The following is a 16944-nucleotide window of genomic DNA, read 5'->3' as shown; positions in this document are numbered from 1 at the left end:
TCCATATGCATTTTCCATATCTTTACGGTCTACTACATTTGCATTCACAATTACAGTGGAATTCTGTATCCAACTATATGCAATGCACTCAACATGATCTTCCATTTCCAATTTTGCACTACAGATTTGTGTAAAAGCAAATCTAATATAAAAGTCATCTCTCTCTCACAACTGCTCAAATAATTTGGTCAAAGCCACAAAGTACAGCCCTTGAAATTAATCAAAGATTAAATGTCTGTTATAATTAATGGAGGGCATTAGACTGACTGAAAGGATATCGTAGCAATGTATTAAACTGTTCTCATAATTACAAGAGCTCATTTTAATCTGGCCATTAAAAAAAAGAGAAGAGAAAACCACAAAACACATTTTTCCCATTACAATCATAGGTGAAACTAGGTGAAATCAGGATTTTTCTAAAATACAGATGACATTTGCGAACTCTCTATACATTGTATGTGAAATGGAAAACTGAGAAATAGAAAAGGAGATATATAAAATCCAAATATCCAGTCAATATCAGGCCATCACACTTTAAGCTTTGGGGCAATATTGATTTTCATAACTGCTTTTCTAACTTCACTCAGAGAAGTTTTGGCATTAATTGTGTTGAGATGTGAGTTGGCTCAGTGATTCTTCTTCTTCTTCAAGAGGGTCTCCTGTCACCTGTAGATTTGTGGCAGAATGAAATATAGGTTCAATATTGTGTTATTGTGAGTAAACCAGTAGGGAGTCTGGTAAGTAGACTCTCAGCACTAATCTGTGTGGCCTTCTATTTCTCACGTACACTCAAACACTTACATCTAACACTGACAGACAGATAGATAGCAGAGTTACTGACTATTCAGAATTTAATTGGATTTAATTCCTGGATTTGAATTGAATTTGAATTAAGCTAGTAAATAATTGCAATTTTAATGTAATGAAGTAGAAATAAAATGAGCTGAAAATTCATATAACTCATTTTAACTAGACAGATAGATGTGTTTGACTTGAGGAGTGCTATTTGTGTGGCATTTTGCCTATATAGTGCATTCTATGAGGCACATTTCAGTTAACAAACTGCCTTAGAAGGTATATACTGTATGTCGACAGTAGCAAGGCAGCTCACTAGGTTTTAGAACAAAGCTTGTGTTTACCATTCTTACTCTTTTGGTAGTTTGTGATAGTGAACCTAATTAACATCTCTACCTCTTTCCTTTGCAGATTTTGAAATTGTGTCCAAAGAAAAAGAGTTCTGCTGCCTATACCTTCTGCAAGGCCATGGGGCTACTGGGCATGCAGTTCCACCTGTTTGAGAATGAATGTAAGATCCTACAGCTCATGTGGTAAATCCAGCCAGGCTCATTGGTAAAACGTGCCTCTACCTGCATTTTTGCAAAACTCCAAAAACGTGTCTATACGTACAATTCACTGCAGTTTACAGCTGAAATGAACACTAGTGACAGTAAAACTCCAACTTTTATTCCTTTTACTGAAATTATGATTACATTTTTTATTAATCGTATAGATTATTTATTAATTAAGACTTATTTTCCCAATACTATGTTATGACTTCTAAACACTTTTACCATAGTGCATTTGTAAACTAATGTATTCTGACATTTGCATCACATAACCAGCTCCACACAGTTTGTATGACTTTTCTGATGTAGTAAACTTGCTCGAAAGCTCACCTGGTATAGCATTGCCCTTACAAGGCAGAGTACTTAGGTACAAGTTCCATTAAACATTAATCACAATAAAACAGCTCAAATACTTGCTAAATGACATTCAGCAAATGGGTTTTTGTCAACATTTGCTCTTGGTAACACTAACGGTTAGGTTTAGGGTAGGGTTTAATATACGTGGTACGCTAATTTCAAATGCTATGGAGCATTAACCTTTTAGTGTCACTCATCATACATTTCATTTCCGAACTGCCATGATATGTACAGCAACCAACATAATAAAACATTGCCAGATTATCATTCTTCTGTTTCAGATAAAGCTAAATGCGCTTTTAGTGCCACTCATTGGACATTTCCTTTTCAAAGTGTTGTGAAACCTGCAAGAAGCAATGTAATATTATTTTGCGAAAATGTTGCCACAGGCATGTTTGTCCAATAAGCCTGGGTTGGGTAAATTAGAGAGAGAGAGGGAGTAACTCTGTATATCATGTACAGGGGTCCAAAGGTCTGAGAGCCAGTATTCTCTCTAAGATTCATAGATACACAGCCACACACTTCTGATGTTGCAAATGTTTGTGAACCTGATGATCCATGTTATTCAGAATGATTTTAGAATGTTTAAAAGAGCATCTTGTGTGCAACAGTAGGGATAAATGACCTTTTGTAGAAGATAATTGGTTGATGTCACAAATTTGTCTTTCATTAGTGACCTAGAATTCTTGCAGAATTTTAAATGTTTCTTTTTCATCAACTCTGATTGATTCATCATACTGGATAAAATGGATTGTTGGGTTTAGCATAAACTTGTGAAAAATGGAAACTTGTGAAAAAGTTCTGTTGTCATTAAAGAAAAAAAGGAGAAACAAAACTATTATAATATCGAAGAAATTCTGAAATTTATTATTCATTTAATTCAGTCAATTAATTTTAATTCAACTGTCACTTAAAGTGTAACACAATATTATATTATATGTAATGTGTAGTAAGTATAATATATCAAAATGAATTAAAAAAAGGATCGGATCATTTCACCGGAACTCTCAGACTTTTGGACCCCATCATACTGCCATGCAAATGCAGTAACTCGTAGTCTCCTTGGATTTAGGTTTGACTCAACTATATTCAGATTCAGAGAAAATGGACTGTTAAAATTTTTATAAGATCAAAATTCAATTTAAAAGCAATTTTTCTCAGTTTTAGAATTGTGTAGTACTGTGTTTTACCTTTGTAGGGCAGTGTAAGTAACCTGGTCACTATGGAGTGAAGAAAAGCTTAATGTGAGATCCAGACAATTATGTACCTTTCAAACGCCCACTTCACTGATTTACTTCCAACAAAAAGAATACCACATGATAAATGAGGATGACAGGCACCCTCTCATTTTCCAATTAGGTGGCCACAAGCATTTCTCTCTTCCTCTTACTCTTTCGCTTTCACACACACACAAACATTCATGGCAGCTGGGCTATAATTAAACGAGATGAGAGTGTTAAGGCTCACGCTCATATTTCGCCCCTCTCGAATCTGTAATGATTGACTGAACAGACTGGACACGATAGGAGAGACACAAATTAGTAAATCAACAAATAAACAAACATGTTTCCAGCCACAAGCAGACAATAAAAGACACGGAATGATTGCTGAGTGGCCAGTCACTGTAATGATGGAGTTTGTATGGTTTATAAATGGTAATAGTGCAAGAAATTAGAAATTGTATTATAAATGTGTTATAAAGGTATTATAAGTGCATAATAAACGTATTTCTTAACCTGTAATGATGTAAGAAGTTTCCAAGCCAGTCAGAACATAGTTGATGTTTAATAAAACATCATAGTGGCATCTTTAATCAACTGACGGTTACGTTAACATCACTTAGGCTGTGTGGGCTATTAGTCAATATTATCTAACAACCAAATAACTGTGACTTTTAGGTTACTGTTGTGGGTAATTCTTTCTAAAATCTTGCCAATTTCATGATGAAGGTTATGGAAATTATTATAATAACCAATAACAATTGACTTTAAAAAGAAGCATTACCCCTGGAATACTTTGAGTTAAGGGTAAACGTGACCATCCTCAAGTCCTGAATATGAGTCAAAGTCAGTCATGTACATTATTTTTTCTCACGGAATGTCCTGTTTTACTTGGGAAAAATGTCACAGTAAAAAGTAATATACAGTAGGTTGAATGTGAAAACATTCTAGACCGGTGGAACTGTGTTCTACCTTCAGCAGAGGCTAAGATTGTCAGTGAATAACAACCTACATTTTTGCTAATATAATGCCTCTATTTTGTCTCATTTTTTTCTTTTTTCCTGTATCAGACTATCCTCACGCCATCACTATTGTGTCTCCGTGTTCGGGCTCTGATAAGAAGCAGGTGTTGAATTTCTGTGCTCAGAGTGCAGAGGAGCTCCTCAAGTTCGTAGAGGACCTGAAGGAGTCCATCGCCGAGGTCTCAGAAATGGAACAGATACGTATTGAATGTGAGTGGGCTGTGTGTCAAAATATCGAGTGCATGTGTGCGAGAGATTTTTATTGTGTACCTCATTCCACATCATTTGTGCTTGTTTAGGAAAAGTCGTTAAATTTCTAAGCAAATGGTTTCCGTCTGACTGACAAAACCCTTTTCTTTATAGAAAGATTTATCTTAAAGGAAGGACCTGAGCCATATAGGGACTAGAGTATCATAGACTTGCCGGTGGGCTCTTTTGACTGGGGCTATTAATCAGTCATGTGAATAGATACTTTTTTCATTTTTTCTTGCTTCGTGATGTGAATCAGCAGTCTTCTCTTGAATACTGGACAGTGTTTCCATGGTAGCACTGGATAATGCTGTCCATTTGTTGGGTTTACAGAAGTAACCCAGTTGTTTGCAGTAGCATTGAAACAGATGCTGAGAAACTTATGATTAATAAAACAAAATTTTCACATGTCCTGAAGAAAATGTGAGTTGCTCGTGAAAATCTCACCACCACAAGGTCAGTGCATTTGCATGGAATTTACATTAATATTTATGCATTTGACATACCCTTTTATCTACAGCAACTTGCAATGCATTTAAGGCATACAGTTAATGCATTCCCTGGGAATCGAACCCAAGACCTTCATGTTGCTAACGCCATGCACTACTGTTAGCTAGCTACAGGAAAGTTGCTCAGAGTGCAACATTAATGGGCTCTAAGTCACAATTTATGCACTTCTAAATATTTTAGCATTGCACCATTAAACTTGAAATGAACTAAATATTACATTAAGGAGTTAATTGTTTACCTTACAAACTTTAGTCATTTAAACATATACTGCAAAATGATGTTTATATACTATTTACATTTTAAGAGAAAATTATATAACACAACACTGAAAAACACAAAAATATATATTTAAAAAAGCTTTTTTTGTAGTGTTAATTATATTCTTTTATATATATACTATTCTTTATTAATTTTACATATAGTTCCTTAATAAATATTTACATACTACCATTCAAAGTTTGGGGTCAGTATTTCATTTTTATTATTTTTTAATAAATCAATATACTTTTATTCAGCAAGAATGCATTAAATTCATCAAAAGTGGCAGTAAAGACATTTACACTGTTACCAAACAAAATCTATTAAAAAAAAAAAAAAGTTTATTTTTTTAACTTTCAATTCATTAAAGAATCCTGAAAAAAAAAGTTTCAGTTTCAACAAAAATATTGAGCAGCACAACTGTTTTCAACATTGACAATAATAAAATATTTTTTAAGCTCCAATTCAGCATATTAGAATGATTTCTGAAGGGTCATGTGACACTAAAGACTAAATTACATTTAAACATATATCAAAATCAAAAACTTAAAATATTTAAAATGTTCATAATATTTCTCAATATTGCTGTTTTCTGTATTTCTGATCAAATAAATACAATCTTGGTGAGCATAACTTCTTTCAAAAACATTAAAAAATCTTACTGACCCCACACGTTTGAACAGTAGTGTTTAAATATACTTATTATTTAATTTACAAATATTTCTGTGTACAAATGTGAAGGCTGCTTATTGGACCACATTTCTGTGTGATATCATCTGCGGCAAATGTGTTTATTTATATATATTTTTTCTTCATTTTGCAGTCTTAGCTCTTCTACTGTTTATTTACACTACATTTTTTTTTAAATATGGTGTGTAAATTTGCTTTCCTTGTGCGTTTGTCCTTTAGGACTCTCACTGAGCTGTTTTGATGTTCTATAATAAATGAAATGTTTCATTTGTACTTTGCAGTCAGGCTTTCAAATATCCTCAGAAGGAATTGAGAAGGAAAGATAGGGAAGCAGGAACAGAGAAAATGTCTTTTGGTTTCCATGAGGGAAAGAGACAAAAAGAGAGTGAGAAAGAGAAAGGGCTGAGTGCTAGTGGACATCAAAGCATGTATTCTGCTGAGGCCGGTTGGTTTTCATTACATCCTGTGCTAGAGAGAGCAAGGGTCCATGGGAAGTCTTGTGCTGTTTGTGTATCTGTGTCAGCAGTTTCACTGGGAACAGAGAGATAAGCACCTTTACTCTCTTTCAGGAATATAGCTGTAGTTGAACTGAGAGCTGTCATCTACACAGCTACACATCTTTTCTTTTCTACATAAAGGAACTTCTCTTTACAACCTAAGCATGAATAAATGCACTTTTACTTGCATTTCATGTCTTTGTCTTTATTTTAGCATAGCAATAAAGACAACCTTTATTTGCAGTTAATTTGTGGTGAACTGAGGCAGGTAATCTACTGTCCTGTTATCCAAAGAGGCTTCATTCTAGAGCTATTGCTATACAATAGCTTCTCTAAATCGTACTATTTTGAAATGACAAAAAAAATAGAAAAATAAACTGGGGTTTCAAGGAGAATATTTCAAAGAATTGTAAGGGAATAAATAGCTTTTAATAAATAACCATTTGTGTGGAGATAAACCACACAAACATGGGTTTACTTGGGAAACATTTTATATTTTTGGCCGTTCATTTACACGAAAACAGCGTTTTGGCGGCCTGAAAACGGCTTTCAAAGCTCAAATGTTTTAATATTACAGCGTTATTGTCTTCATGTAAACTACAAAAAATGTGAATTTGTGAAAACAGTGATGTCGTGTGCATGTGTATTACGTGTTCAGTCTATAGGCGTGTAGTGTTTCTTTACAAAGTTACATCGCCAACTACTGGTCTGGCATGAATACAGTGTTTTTAGTATGTCGTTGTCGTGTAAAGTACCCTTAAAGATAAGAACCAACAAGGAACAACTGAAACTCAGGGATACATATAAAAAGGGAGAACAAAGGCAACAAAACTAGATACAGGTGATACTAATTGGTAACCATGGTAACTAACAAGGGTAACACGAGAAGGAAAGAAAACACAAGAAACAAAAACACAAGAATGAGACGAGAACTAAACTGAACATAACCCCTGACAGTTAAATTGACAGACCTGATATAATTACTTTTGACTTGGTCTAATGCTCTTTTTTCAAAAACACATAAATCAACATGAAAACAAAACTAAAACTAGATTTTTTACATTGTTCATTATTATTATTATTATTATTATTATTATTCATATACAGTATTTTCTTTCAATTGTTGTCTGCATACCTTCTCTATTCTCAGTTATTTCTCTATTCTCCTTTTATCCTTCAACTTACTGTAATGTTTAATTAGGTAGCATATGCTGTTTTAGTATCCAGATGATTGGTTGTCAGCTATTCTTTGTGCACTCACAGGTTTTATCAAGGCTTGTTCCTTTCTAATGGCTTCATTAAATCAGAAGGCATATTTCCCCTAAAAAAGTCCTAATGTAGAGGCAGAGCTTTCTTACAGTTCTGTCGGAGAAGGGAAAATCTCTTTTGTAGCCTGATTAGAAATGACAGGCAATTATCATCAAGCCCTGGGTGTAAGTATGGTGAATTGGAGCTCTGCTGTTCAGGGCTGGACGAGGTTTAGAGCATGTGAGCATGCTGTTGTATATGTGTAGTTGTTTTGTGCCTATTTGTTGGTCCGTATAGAGAGCGTGTGTATTAATGTGTTTGTGGCATAGACCTACAACTCTCTTTTCTCTTTTTTACTATCTTTTTAGGGGAGTTGGAGAAACAACAGGGAGCCAAAACTCACTCCATCAAGAACAACGGGACTCAGCTTGAGTTGAGGGGTAGACAAGGTTCTCTTTCAGGTACTAAAAAAAACTAAGTTCAGGAACTGACAATAGAGAATTTGAGTAAAGTTGCTTGAATTCATGTTCCCCCCAGAAATCAAAGAGAGCAAAATCATATGTAATCTCTGCAGATAAAGCAATCCCAGAAACTACTGCAATAAGATAGCCAATAAAATCATTAAATATGCATGAAGGATTAAATGAATATACTTGCATTTCATCCCAAACTAAAAAGCATGAACATAAAATAGCTCAGACATTGAATATTTTACTAAATTTTTGTGTGCATTGTTTTATATGCTTAGGCTTCATTAGCCTAGCAACTTGCTGACACCAAACTTTTCTTGTGTATACACTATTTGTTTGCTGTACAAAGTTGCTGTCTGTCTACAGTGTTTCAGATTAGTCACTTGAAAAGTTCCATTGGTTGGCCTACTGCTTTAGCAGTATAACTAGCTAGCTTACCTAGATTACACAGGCCCGGCGCCACGAGGTATAAAAAAAAAAGAGAATTGCCCCCTCAGATCTGATTTGTGCCCCATCAGTTTCAATTTGCCCGGTACGTGATGACCCCCTCAAGAATTATGAAGTTGAACAATGACACAATGACACTTCTTTTAGAGCTGCTGTATAGCCAAAATGAACCATTTTCTTGTTATCACTGTAAAGCTGCTTTGAAACAATCTGTATTGTTTAAAGCGCTACATAAATAAAGGTGACTTGACTTGATATATAAAAAAAGAAAGAAAAATGAAAAAGAAGCCTATATTTTGGACAATAAAGCACTTTTTCCATTTTACTTTTTCCGTTTTTTTCCCCATTACATTCAAAATTACTGTAATGTGATTTAAATAGAGATATTTAAATTGTAAAGTACTTATACCTACCTAGTAGTGTCACAATGTATGCAGGTAACCGAAGAAGACAGAAAAATCAGGTTCCAAAAACTCAAAAAGGTTTAATTCCAACTTAAAAAGCAGGCATTTTTGTATTTTTGTTATTTTTTAATTGCATTACAATAATGAGAATCATATTTTAGAATAATAAAAAAAAAAAATACTTACAAAAAAGTAAAGTAATAATAATAAAAAAAAATAGTAAAGTCACAATAATAATTTGAGGTGGAATATGTACTTAAGTGGCATAAAATAATGTCACAGTGCTAAAATTCTGTCATATAAATAAAATATATCATTTAATAAATTATCAAGTATTATTAAATTATATAATTAAGTCATTACTGTGTAAAGCATCAAATAGACATTACAAAAAGTAGATTCAGAAAGAAATATTTGATTCAATGTAGAATTTATTACACAATCTTTTGGACCGTGAGGTTGAGTAAATGATGACTGAATTTTATTTTTTGGGTGAACTATATCTTGATTTTTTTTATTTATTGATTTTTTTTTTTTTTTAATCAATATGGAAATATGAAATTGAAAGTAAACATATGGTCAACTTTTTGTTTTATGAATCATTTTCTTACAGAAGTTAATTTACCGAAGGCTACCAAAAGATCTAGGTTACTAAGTTTATTAAATTAATTCACAATATGTGCACATTTATTATTAATGTGGGGGGTGACGCGTCAAGCAGGCACAATAGTGTATGACAGATGTATCACTTTTATTTAGTTTTTCCTTCTCCATTCTCCATTGATTTTAACCAATAAAAAATGACTGCAGCTTTCAGACGCGACATTCTTTTCATTTTTAGAGTTCACTTGAGGCAGTTACTATGGCATTTTTTAATGACTACTTACGAGTATGCATCAATATAATACTATAATATTAACACAAGAGCATATGTAATGTGCAGCACGAATCTCTCCACAAAACTCGCGTGCTCTCAATAGTGTCCTCATGGCTCTACTCTGGCTCAGATATTACGTGTGTGCGCTTGGTTATGGAATGTGGACACCGACTGGCAGAAACATAAATCAGCGCCTATTGTCAAATATTTTAATGTGTTTTCTCATTTAAATCATGTCAATTGATCTATAACGCGCGATGAGTACTGCCACCACAGTTCAGAGAATAGGATCTATCGGATTAAAGCCTAAATTTACAAATTTCTCCTGAAATACATAAAAGTAATGGGCCGGTGAACTGGGAAAAGAACAGAGTAAACTTTATAGTACAACGTGTAGGCTATATGATATTTTTATTTAAGAAAGGATTATCTATTATTATCGCTTTCCATAATAATCAGTGTGTATTTCACAAAATTAATTTTTGGAAATTATTTGTTTGTTTAATTTATGCTGATTTAAATAATAATTTCAAAAATAATGTTGTCCATTTTTAAAATTGTATTACAATAATTGGAATCTGATTAGAATCACATTTGGGAATAAGAAAAAAAAAACAAAGAACATTTTGTTGTAGCGATTAAACCTATTTTCAAGCATGTTTACACAAATTATCATCTTGTACAGTATATATTCAACCATTCTTTAATCTTTAGTCTGATCTGATCCTTTTCTTACAGGCAAACAGGAAATGAACACATCACAGAGCGGACACAATGCAGTAGAGGTAAGAGCTCAGTGTTCTCACAGGTAAGTCCCTACAGACCCCTAGAAGCATCCGTCAAACGTCAGTACCTTAAAGCGCGTAGAACACATTAAGTTAGTGGACAGGAATTAACAAGTTACAACAGCCATATGTTCCTGTTGGAGTGAAAATGCAGTGTCCTCAACTAGACAACCTTCCACTTCCCCTCAAGCCATTTTAAATGTTATCACCGCCAAACCCAAAGTCAACAGCAGCCCCCTGGAGGTAAAACTCATCTGTGCACTACTGCCCCCTCCTGTTAAATTAACACTGCAGTGTGGAGGAGAATTTCAAGAGCATTTCCAACAGAGTCACAGCTTTATACACGTATGAAGAAAATAGTTCAGCAGAACCAAACTGTTCTGGAGAAAATGGATAGAAGAGAGTGTTTCAATGCACATTATACAAGTTTCCATCATTGTAGTAGCGCTTAGAAAAGGACTATTATTTGAATGAAGTCAAAACTACGCAAACAGCTAACTAAACTCTCATTCAAACATAACTGTATGTCTGTGTGAATGCATGTAAATGAGTTACTTTAAGTTTAAATTTTATTATTTGAAAAAATCAAGTTGCGACACTTGTTAGTCTATGTACATACAATAGTAAAAAAAATAAATAAAAATAACTATACCAAAATCTATTTAAAAAATGTTTTATTTCATACTAAGTATACTTCAAATCCATTAACATATTTATTGGCATATCACTTAATTTTAATTCAACTTTATTTGGTGTATTTCTTTATTGTACAATGTACATTTCTTAATATTATGCCTAAAAAGTGTTTTAAAATCACAAATATAAGGATTGTATGATCTTTGTACAATATCAGTCTTTAAATTCAAGATATTTAAAGTGTACCTAAAGTATCCACTTTAGCACAATCAAATATACATATATATCTTTAGTTGTTTATATATATCTTTAGTTGTATTTCAAATACATTTTAGTATATATGTTTTTGTTTTGTTTTTTCACTAGGGTACGCTTGCTGTGCTGTGAGTGGCATGTTTTTAAGTCACCGTATTAAGTTTAAAAGTAGTTAAAAAAATATGTCTTGAAACTCCTGCTGTCAGACGGAACCATGGACATTAATCATCATCACAGCTGCTAATCATTCAGTTCATCTCCACCATGTATATACAGTGCCCTCCACTAATATTGGCACCCTTGGTAAATATGAGCAAAGGTGGATGTGAAAATAAATCTGCATTGTTTATCCTTTTGATCTTTCATTAAAAGAAATTCACAAAATTCTAAGCTTTCATTTAAGTAAAAACAATTGAAAATGGGGGAAAAAGCTCACTATGAAATAAATGTTTTTCTCTAGTTCATGTTGGCCGCAATTATTGGCACCCAATTATTGCAATGTCCTTTTCCCAAGATAACAGCTCTGAGTCTTCTTCTATAATGCCTGATGAGTTTGGAGAACACCTGACAAGAGATCAGAGACCATTCCTTCATGCAGAATCTCTACAGATCCTTCAGATTCCCAGTTCCATATTGGTGCTTCTTCTCTTCAGTTCACTCCACTCATTTTCTTTAGGGTTCAGGTCAGGGGACTGGGATGGCCATGGCAGAAGCTTAATTTTTGTGTTGGTTTTGATGTTTGTTTTGGATCATTGTCCTGATGGAAAATCCACCCACGGCCCATTATTGGATTTCTAGCAGAAGCAGTCAGGTTTTGATTTTTAATCTGTTGGTATTTGATATAATCCATGAAACCATGTATCTGAACAAGATGTCCAGGACCTCCAGCAGAAAAATAGGCCCACAACATTAAAGATCCAGCAGTATATTTAACTGTGGGCATGGGGTACTTTTTATCCATGTGTGCACCAAACCCATCTGGTGAGTTTGCTGCCAAAAAGCTCTTTTTTTAGTTTCATCTGACCATAGAAGCCGGTCCCGTTTGAAGTTCCAGTCTTGTCTGACTACTGAATATGCTGGAGTTTGTTTTTGGATGAGCAAGGAGGATTTTTCTTGAAACCCTCCCGAACAACTTGTAAGGATGTAGGTGTTGTTTGATCATTTTTTTAGGCTTTCTGAGACTCAAGACTCAACTAATCTCTGCAATTCACCAGCTGTGATCCTTGGAGAGTCTTTGGCCACTCAAACTTTCCTCCTCACTGCGCATTAGGATGATTTAGACACACGTCCTCTTCCAGTCAGATTTGTAACATCTTTAGTTGATTGGAACTTCTTAATTATTGCCCTGATAGTGGAAATGGGGATTTTCAATGCGTTAACTTTGTCTTATAGCCATCTATTTTGTGAAGCTCAACAATCTTTTGCTGCACATCAGAACTATATTCTTTGGTTTTACTCATTGTGATGAATGATTAAGGGAATTTGGTCTTTGTGTTTCCTCATATTTATACTCCTGTGGAACAGGAAGTCATGGCTGGACAATTTCATGCTCATAGTCACCCTGGTGTGCTAAAAAAATTTAAATATGAATGGGAATATACTTAAGAGATATTTTACTCAGAAGAATTTCTAGGGGTGCCAATAATTGTGGCCAAAATGTATTGGAGAAAAACATTTACTTTATAATGTGATTTTCCCCCCACTTTCAAATGTTTCACTTTGATGAAAGGTTAGAATTTTGTGAATTTTTTTAAATGAATGATCAAAAGGATAAACAATGCAGATTTATTTTCACAGCCACCTTTGCTCATATTTACCATGGGTGCCAATATTAGTGGAGGGCACTGTAGTTCCTCCCTGTTTACTCAGTGTTTGTCGGTCGATGTTTGTGTATGCTAGTGTTTTGCTGCACACTGTTACGCCTGTCTACCTTTTGTTTAAATAAACCACGTTGATATTTTGATCCTGTCTTGAGTCCTTCATCCTCATCTTCATCTTGTGTCAGATCGACCAATCAAAAATGGAATATGCATCCAGGTTTGCTGCTGTTGCTCAGTAGAGCCACGATTTTTTTTATTTTTCACCAAAGACTTCTGTCTTCTTGCCGTCACCCGCACCTTCGATGACGAGACCCTGAAGTCATTGTTCTGGATCGGGGCGAACTACCACCATCCCATACACCTCCCAGACACCTCTGGATTAAACTGGAGGGATGCCATCATCTGGTGTCTACCCCTGGTCCAGAACACAGCTGGACCCAGAGCCTGTTTCACCACCTGCAACCACGGAAGTATCGTGTGAGCCCACCACGGACGGAGAGCTACCACCCACCGTGATGCGCCAGCCAGAGCCCGAGGACAAGTGGACAGCACTGACCCTCACCCCGGGAAGGGGGGCCCCCCAGTGAGTCTGACCAGGGGTGTGAATCTGTGGCTGAGGGTATACTGGTGGAAATGGAGACTGAGGACTGGCTGATGGACTTCAATACAGAGGTATCGTCTCCCACCCCATTTCTCTTTTTTCATCGCTGTTCCTAGACAGCACCATAGACTGTATGAACTCTCTTCCTGTTTCCTCTGAACCGTCATCGCTGTATCTAAACAGCACAGAGACCTGCGTGGACTATGCACCATTACTTTTAACCCTGTCAATCTCCATCTGCCTCCGTCACCGCCCTTCTCAGCCAGTCCTCCAGCCCCTTCTCTGGTGGAACTTTGCAGCCCCTCGCCATCTCTTGCAATAACATGCTGTGACGTCAAGCCACAGGTCATCCAACAACCATCAGCTCCTGAGCGAATGGATCTTGTAGCACCGCATTCAGCCACTGATCATCTCGGCCCGTCGACCTCTCCGCTCCACCTTGGCTCCACCAGACACCCTCGGCCTTTCTACTCTACCTGGTTCCCTCATCCCATCAGCTCCCCTTTGGTCAGTCATCACACCACCTCCACCACGGACTTGCAGATCTTCAGCTACGCTCTGTTCCTCCACCCCTATGGCTGCAGAGGGCTCCTCCTTCCCTTTAGCTATGCCTCGGTCCTCCATCACACTGGCACACTGGCCTCAGTCCTCGGGTAATCTGGCTTCTCCTCAGATGCTCGTCACTGTGGCATCACCCAGGCCTCCTGTGCCAGTGATGTTACTCATCTCCATCGGCTCTCTGTCTGCGCCCTGGGATCCATCGGCTCCGTCTCCATCGCTCGTCCCCCAGTTGATGTCAGCCTCCACGCCACCTTGGCTCCTCCCTCCCTTGTCTCCACCATGGGCTGTCATCTCTGTGCTCTGGGTCTGTGCCATCGGACCTACACCATCATCGCCACCGGGGTCTCATCGTCCGTCTGTCATATCCCCCCGTGCGCTATCATCATCCCTTCACCTGCTCCTGTCGCCATCCCTCCACCATCTTCACTCCCTCCTCCTAAGCCTCCTCCTTCACCTCTTCATGCCGCGAGGTCGTGCCTTCCAGGAGGGGGGCACATTCTGTCACGAATATTTAGTTGTGTTTTTCCCTAGTGTTTTCATGGACTTTCAGTTTTTCATTCACCACATGTGTTCCTTTGTTTGATTTTTTTTTTTTTTTTTTTTTTTTTTTTTTTTTTTTTTTTTTTCCGCCACTCATCAGTAACCATGGACACTAATCATCATCACAGCTGCTCATCATTCAGTTCATCACCACCATGTATATAGTTCCTCCCTGTTCACTCAGTGTTTGTCGGTTGACGTCCATGTATGCTAGTGTTTTGCTGCACACTGTTATGCCGGTCTACCTTTTCTTTGAATAAACCACGTTGATATTCCTGTCTCCAGTCCTTCATCCTCATCTTGTGACACCTGCATTATATAAAATAAAATATTCTCTCCCACTTTATATTTGGTGGCCTTAACTACTATGTACTTACATTTAAATTAATTTGTTACAATGCACTTTTTGTTTACATACATGTTTTTACATTGTACTTATATTTTAAAAAACACCTGCATGTAATTATATCTGTAATTAATTTCTGTAATTACATTTATAATTACACTGTTGACCCATCCCTTACACCTTAACCCACTCTTAAACCTACCAATACCACCAAACCTGTCCCTAACTTTACCCGTATCCTACCTCAATAGCAGCAAATGTGTTTTGCAATACAATATGAACACAATAAGTACATTGTACTTATTTATTTAATTTTTTTATGTAAGTACTTAGTAGTTAAGGCCACCTACTATAAAGTGGGACCAAATATTCTAAAACGCTACAGCGGTACTACTAAAATTACACTAATTTTTGATTTATTTATTTAAAAACAGTATCCATACCTCATTTTGCTGACATAATCTGACATATTTCAGATTAAAAACAGATTAAAATGTACTATAAAATACTTTCTTCATTCCAGGCGGCTCGTGTTGTTATAAAAATATTCACACATTGGAATGCTCAGATAAGATGACATAAAATTAGGATAACGTTCTGTCTGCCATCTTGGCTTCTTTGCTCGCTTTTATTCTCATGCACTCTAAGCTGAACAGCCAATCAGAGTTCTCGCTCACACCGATGGCGCCGTAGCATATTAGTGGGCTGCTATTAGCCTGAACATGATCAGAGTGGCAGCAACTTCCTGTCTGGCACTGAAAACCCTCGCCTTAATCATGCCACATGTAAATGTCAGCACCCCGCGAACCTCTGAAGGGCACCGGCTGTCAGAACACATCGCAGGCAGCAGAGGGGTCAGAGGAAACGCCAGCCATTTCCTGGAGGAGAGAGGGAAAGAGAAAAAAGAGAGAAACAAGGTGTCCAACCACTATAGACTAGTTGAGCCATCTGCCAATTTAGACATGGCAGTACTGCCATAATACATTTTAAAACATGCTCTAGCTGTTATGGATGGCAGTGATTGACACATGATAGCTGGACAGGGATGTAAGGCCAAGATGGACATGACCTGAAAAGTGTGCTAAGATGGACACAAACATTTGAGAAGAGAGACAAAAATGGAAGCTAAAGTGTGTTGGAGGGTTGCTGAACTTCAGTATAGTCACATTTATACAGAATGGATTTATATTTCATAATTTAATGGCAGTTTGCAGCATGTCAGATTTAGAATATGCAAATTCAAATCCATTTAACTAAAATAATAATAATAAAATGCCGTCAAACATTTGTAGTATTTTAGTGCAGATCTTTGGCAGCCCTAACATACTAAATCTAAAATACCTAAAACTAGCTAAAACCTTCTAATCATCATACTAGAATCGTCTGTTCACCAACATGGTTTTTACCTAAACTGACAATTGTGGAGACATGTCATTATTAGAGCACAGGAGATCATTAGAAAGAGTGAGAGAGAGAGTTGTTTACAAGTCCGGGCAAACTCAAGTCCCAAACCTTAAGTGTAAGAAATAGTGATGGCATGCGTTCGGATGTGTGTCGTCTGTAGTTGTCCAATTACACCCTTCCCATTGTTTAACCTGACCCACTCTTTCGTGTCCCCCTTCTTCCCTGATCGTTCTTCATCCTCTATTCCTAAAATGCTCAAGTGGTTTCCAAGGGAGACACCGGGGCCCTCAGTGTCCTCTTAATAACCACCATGCACCTTAGAGACACAAACACACGGCCCCCAAAACCCTCCACATCTGCATCCCCGATTCCAGCTTCCCACCCTCTGTCCGAGTTGCAAG

At 36.5% G+C, this 16944-nt stretch overlaps 1 protein-coding gene across 4 annotated transcripts in view; it reads left to right on the top strand.

Moving 5' to 3' along the window:
- iqsec3a (IQ motif and Sec7 domain ArfGEF 3a) overlaps nucleotides 1-16944 on the top strand; it is a 158070-nt gene that overhangs the window by 133676 nt on the left and 7450 nt on the right. For 3 of the 4 annotated variants that reach the window (XM_051891104.1, XM_051891107.1, XM_051891105.1), the window contains 4 exons: nucleotides 1207-1306; nucleotides 3994-4155; nucleotides 7766-7858; nucleotides 10334-10380. In XM_051891104.1, coding sequence (XP_051747064.1) covers nucleotides 1207-1306; nucleotides 3994-4155; nucleotides 7766-7858; nucleotides 10334-10380 — 402 coding nt within the window. Of the gene's footprint in view, nucleotides 1-1206; nucleotides 1307-3993; nucleotides 4156-7765; nucleotides 7859-10333; nucleotides 10381-11382; nucleotides 11572-16944 lie in introns of those variants that run through there. The other variant, XM_051891106.1, reaches the window with a different exon arrangement.

The sequence above is a fragment of the Ctenopharyngodon idella genome, chromosome 4 (genome assembly GCF_019924925.1).
Source record: "Ctenopharyngodon idella isolate HZGC_01 chromosome 4, HZGC01, whole genome shotgun sequence".
Lineage (NCBI taxonomy): Eukaryota > Metazoa > Chordata > Actinopteri > Cypriniformes > Xenocyprididae > Ctenopharyngodon > Ctenopharyngodon idella.
This window is presented reverse-complemented; position numbering and strand designations above follow the sequence as displayed.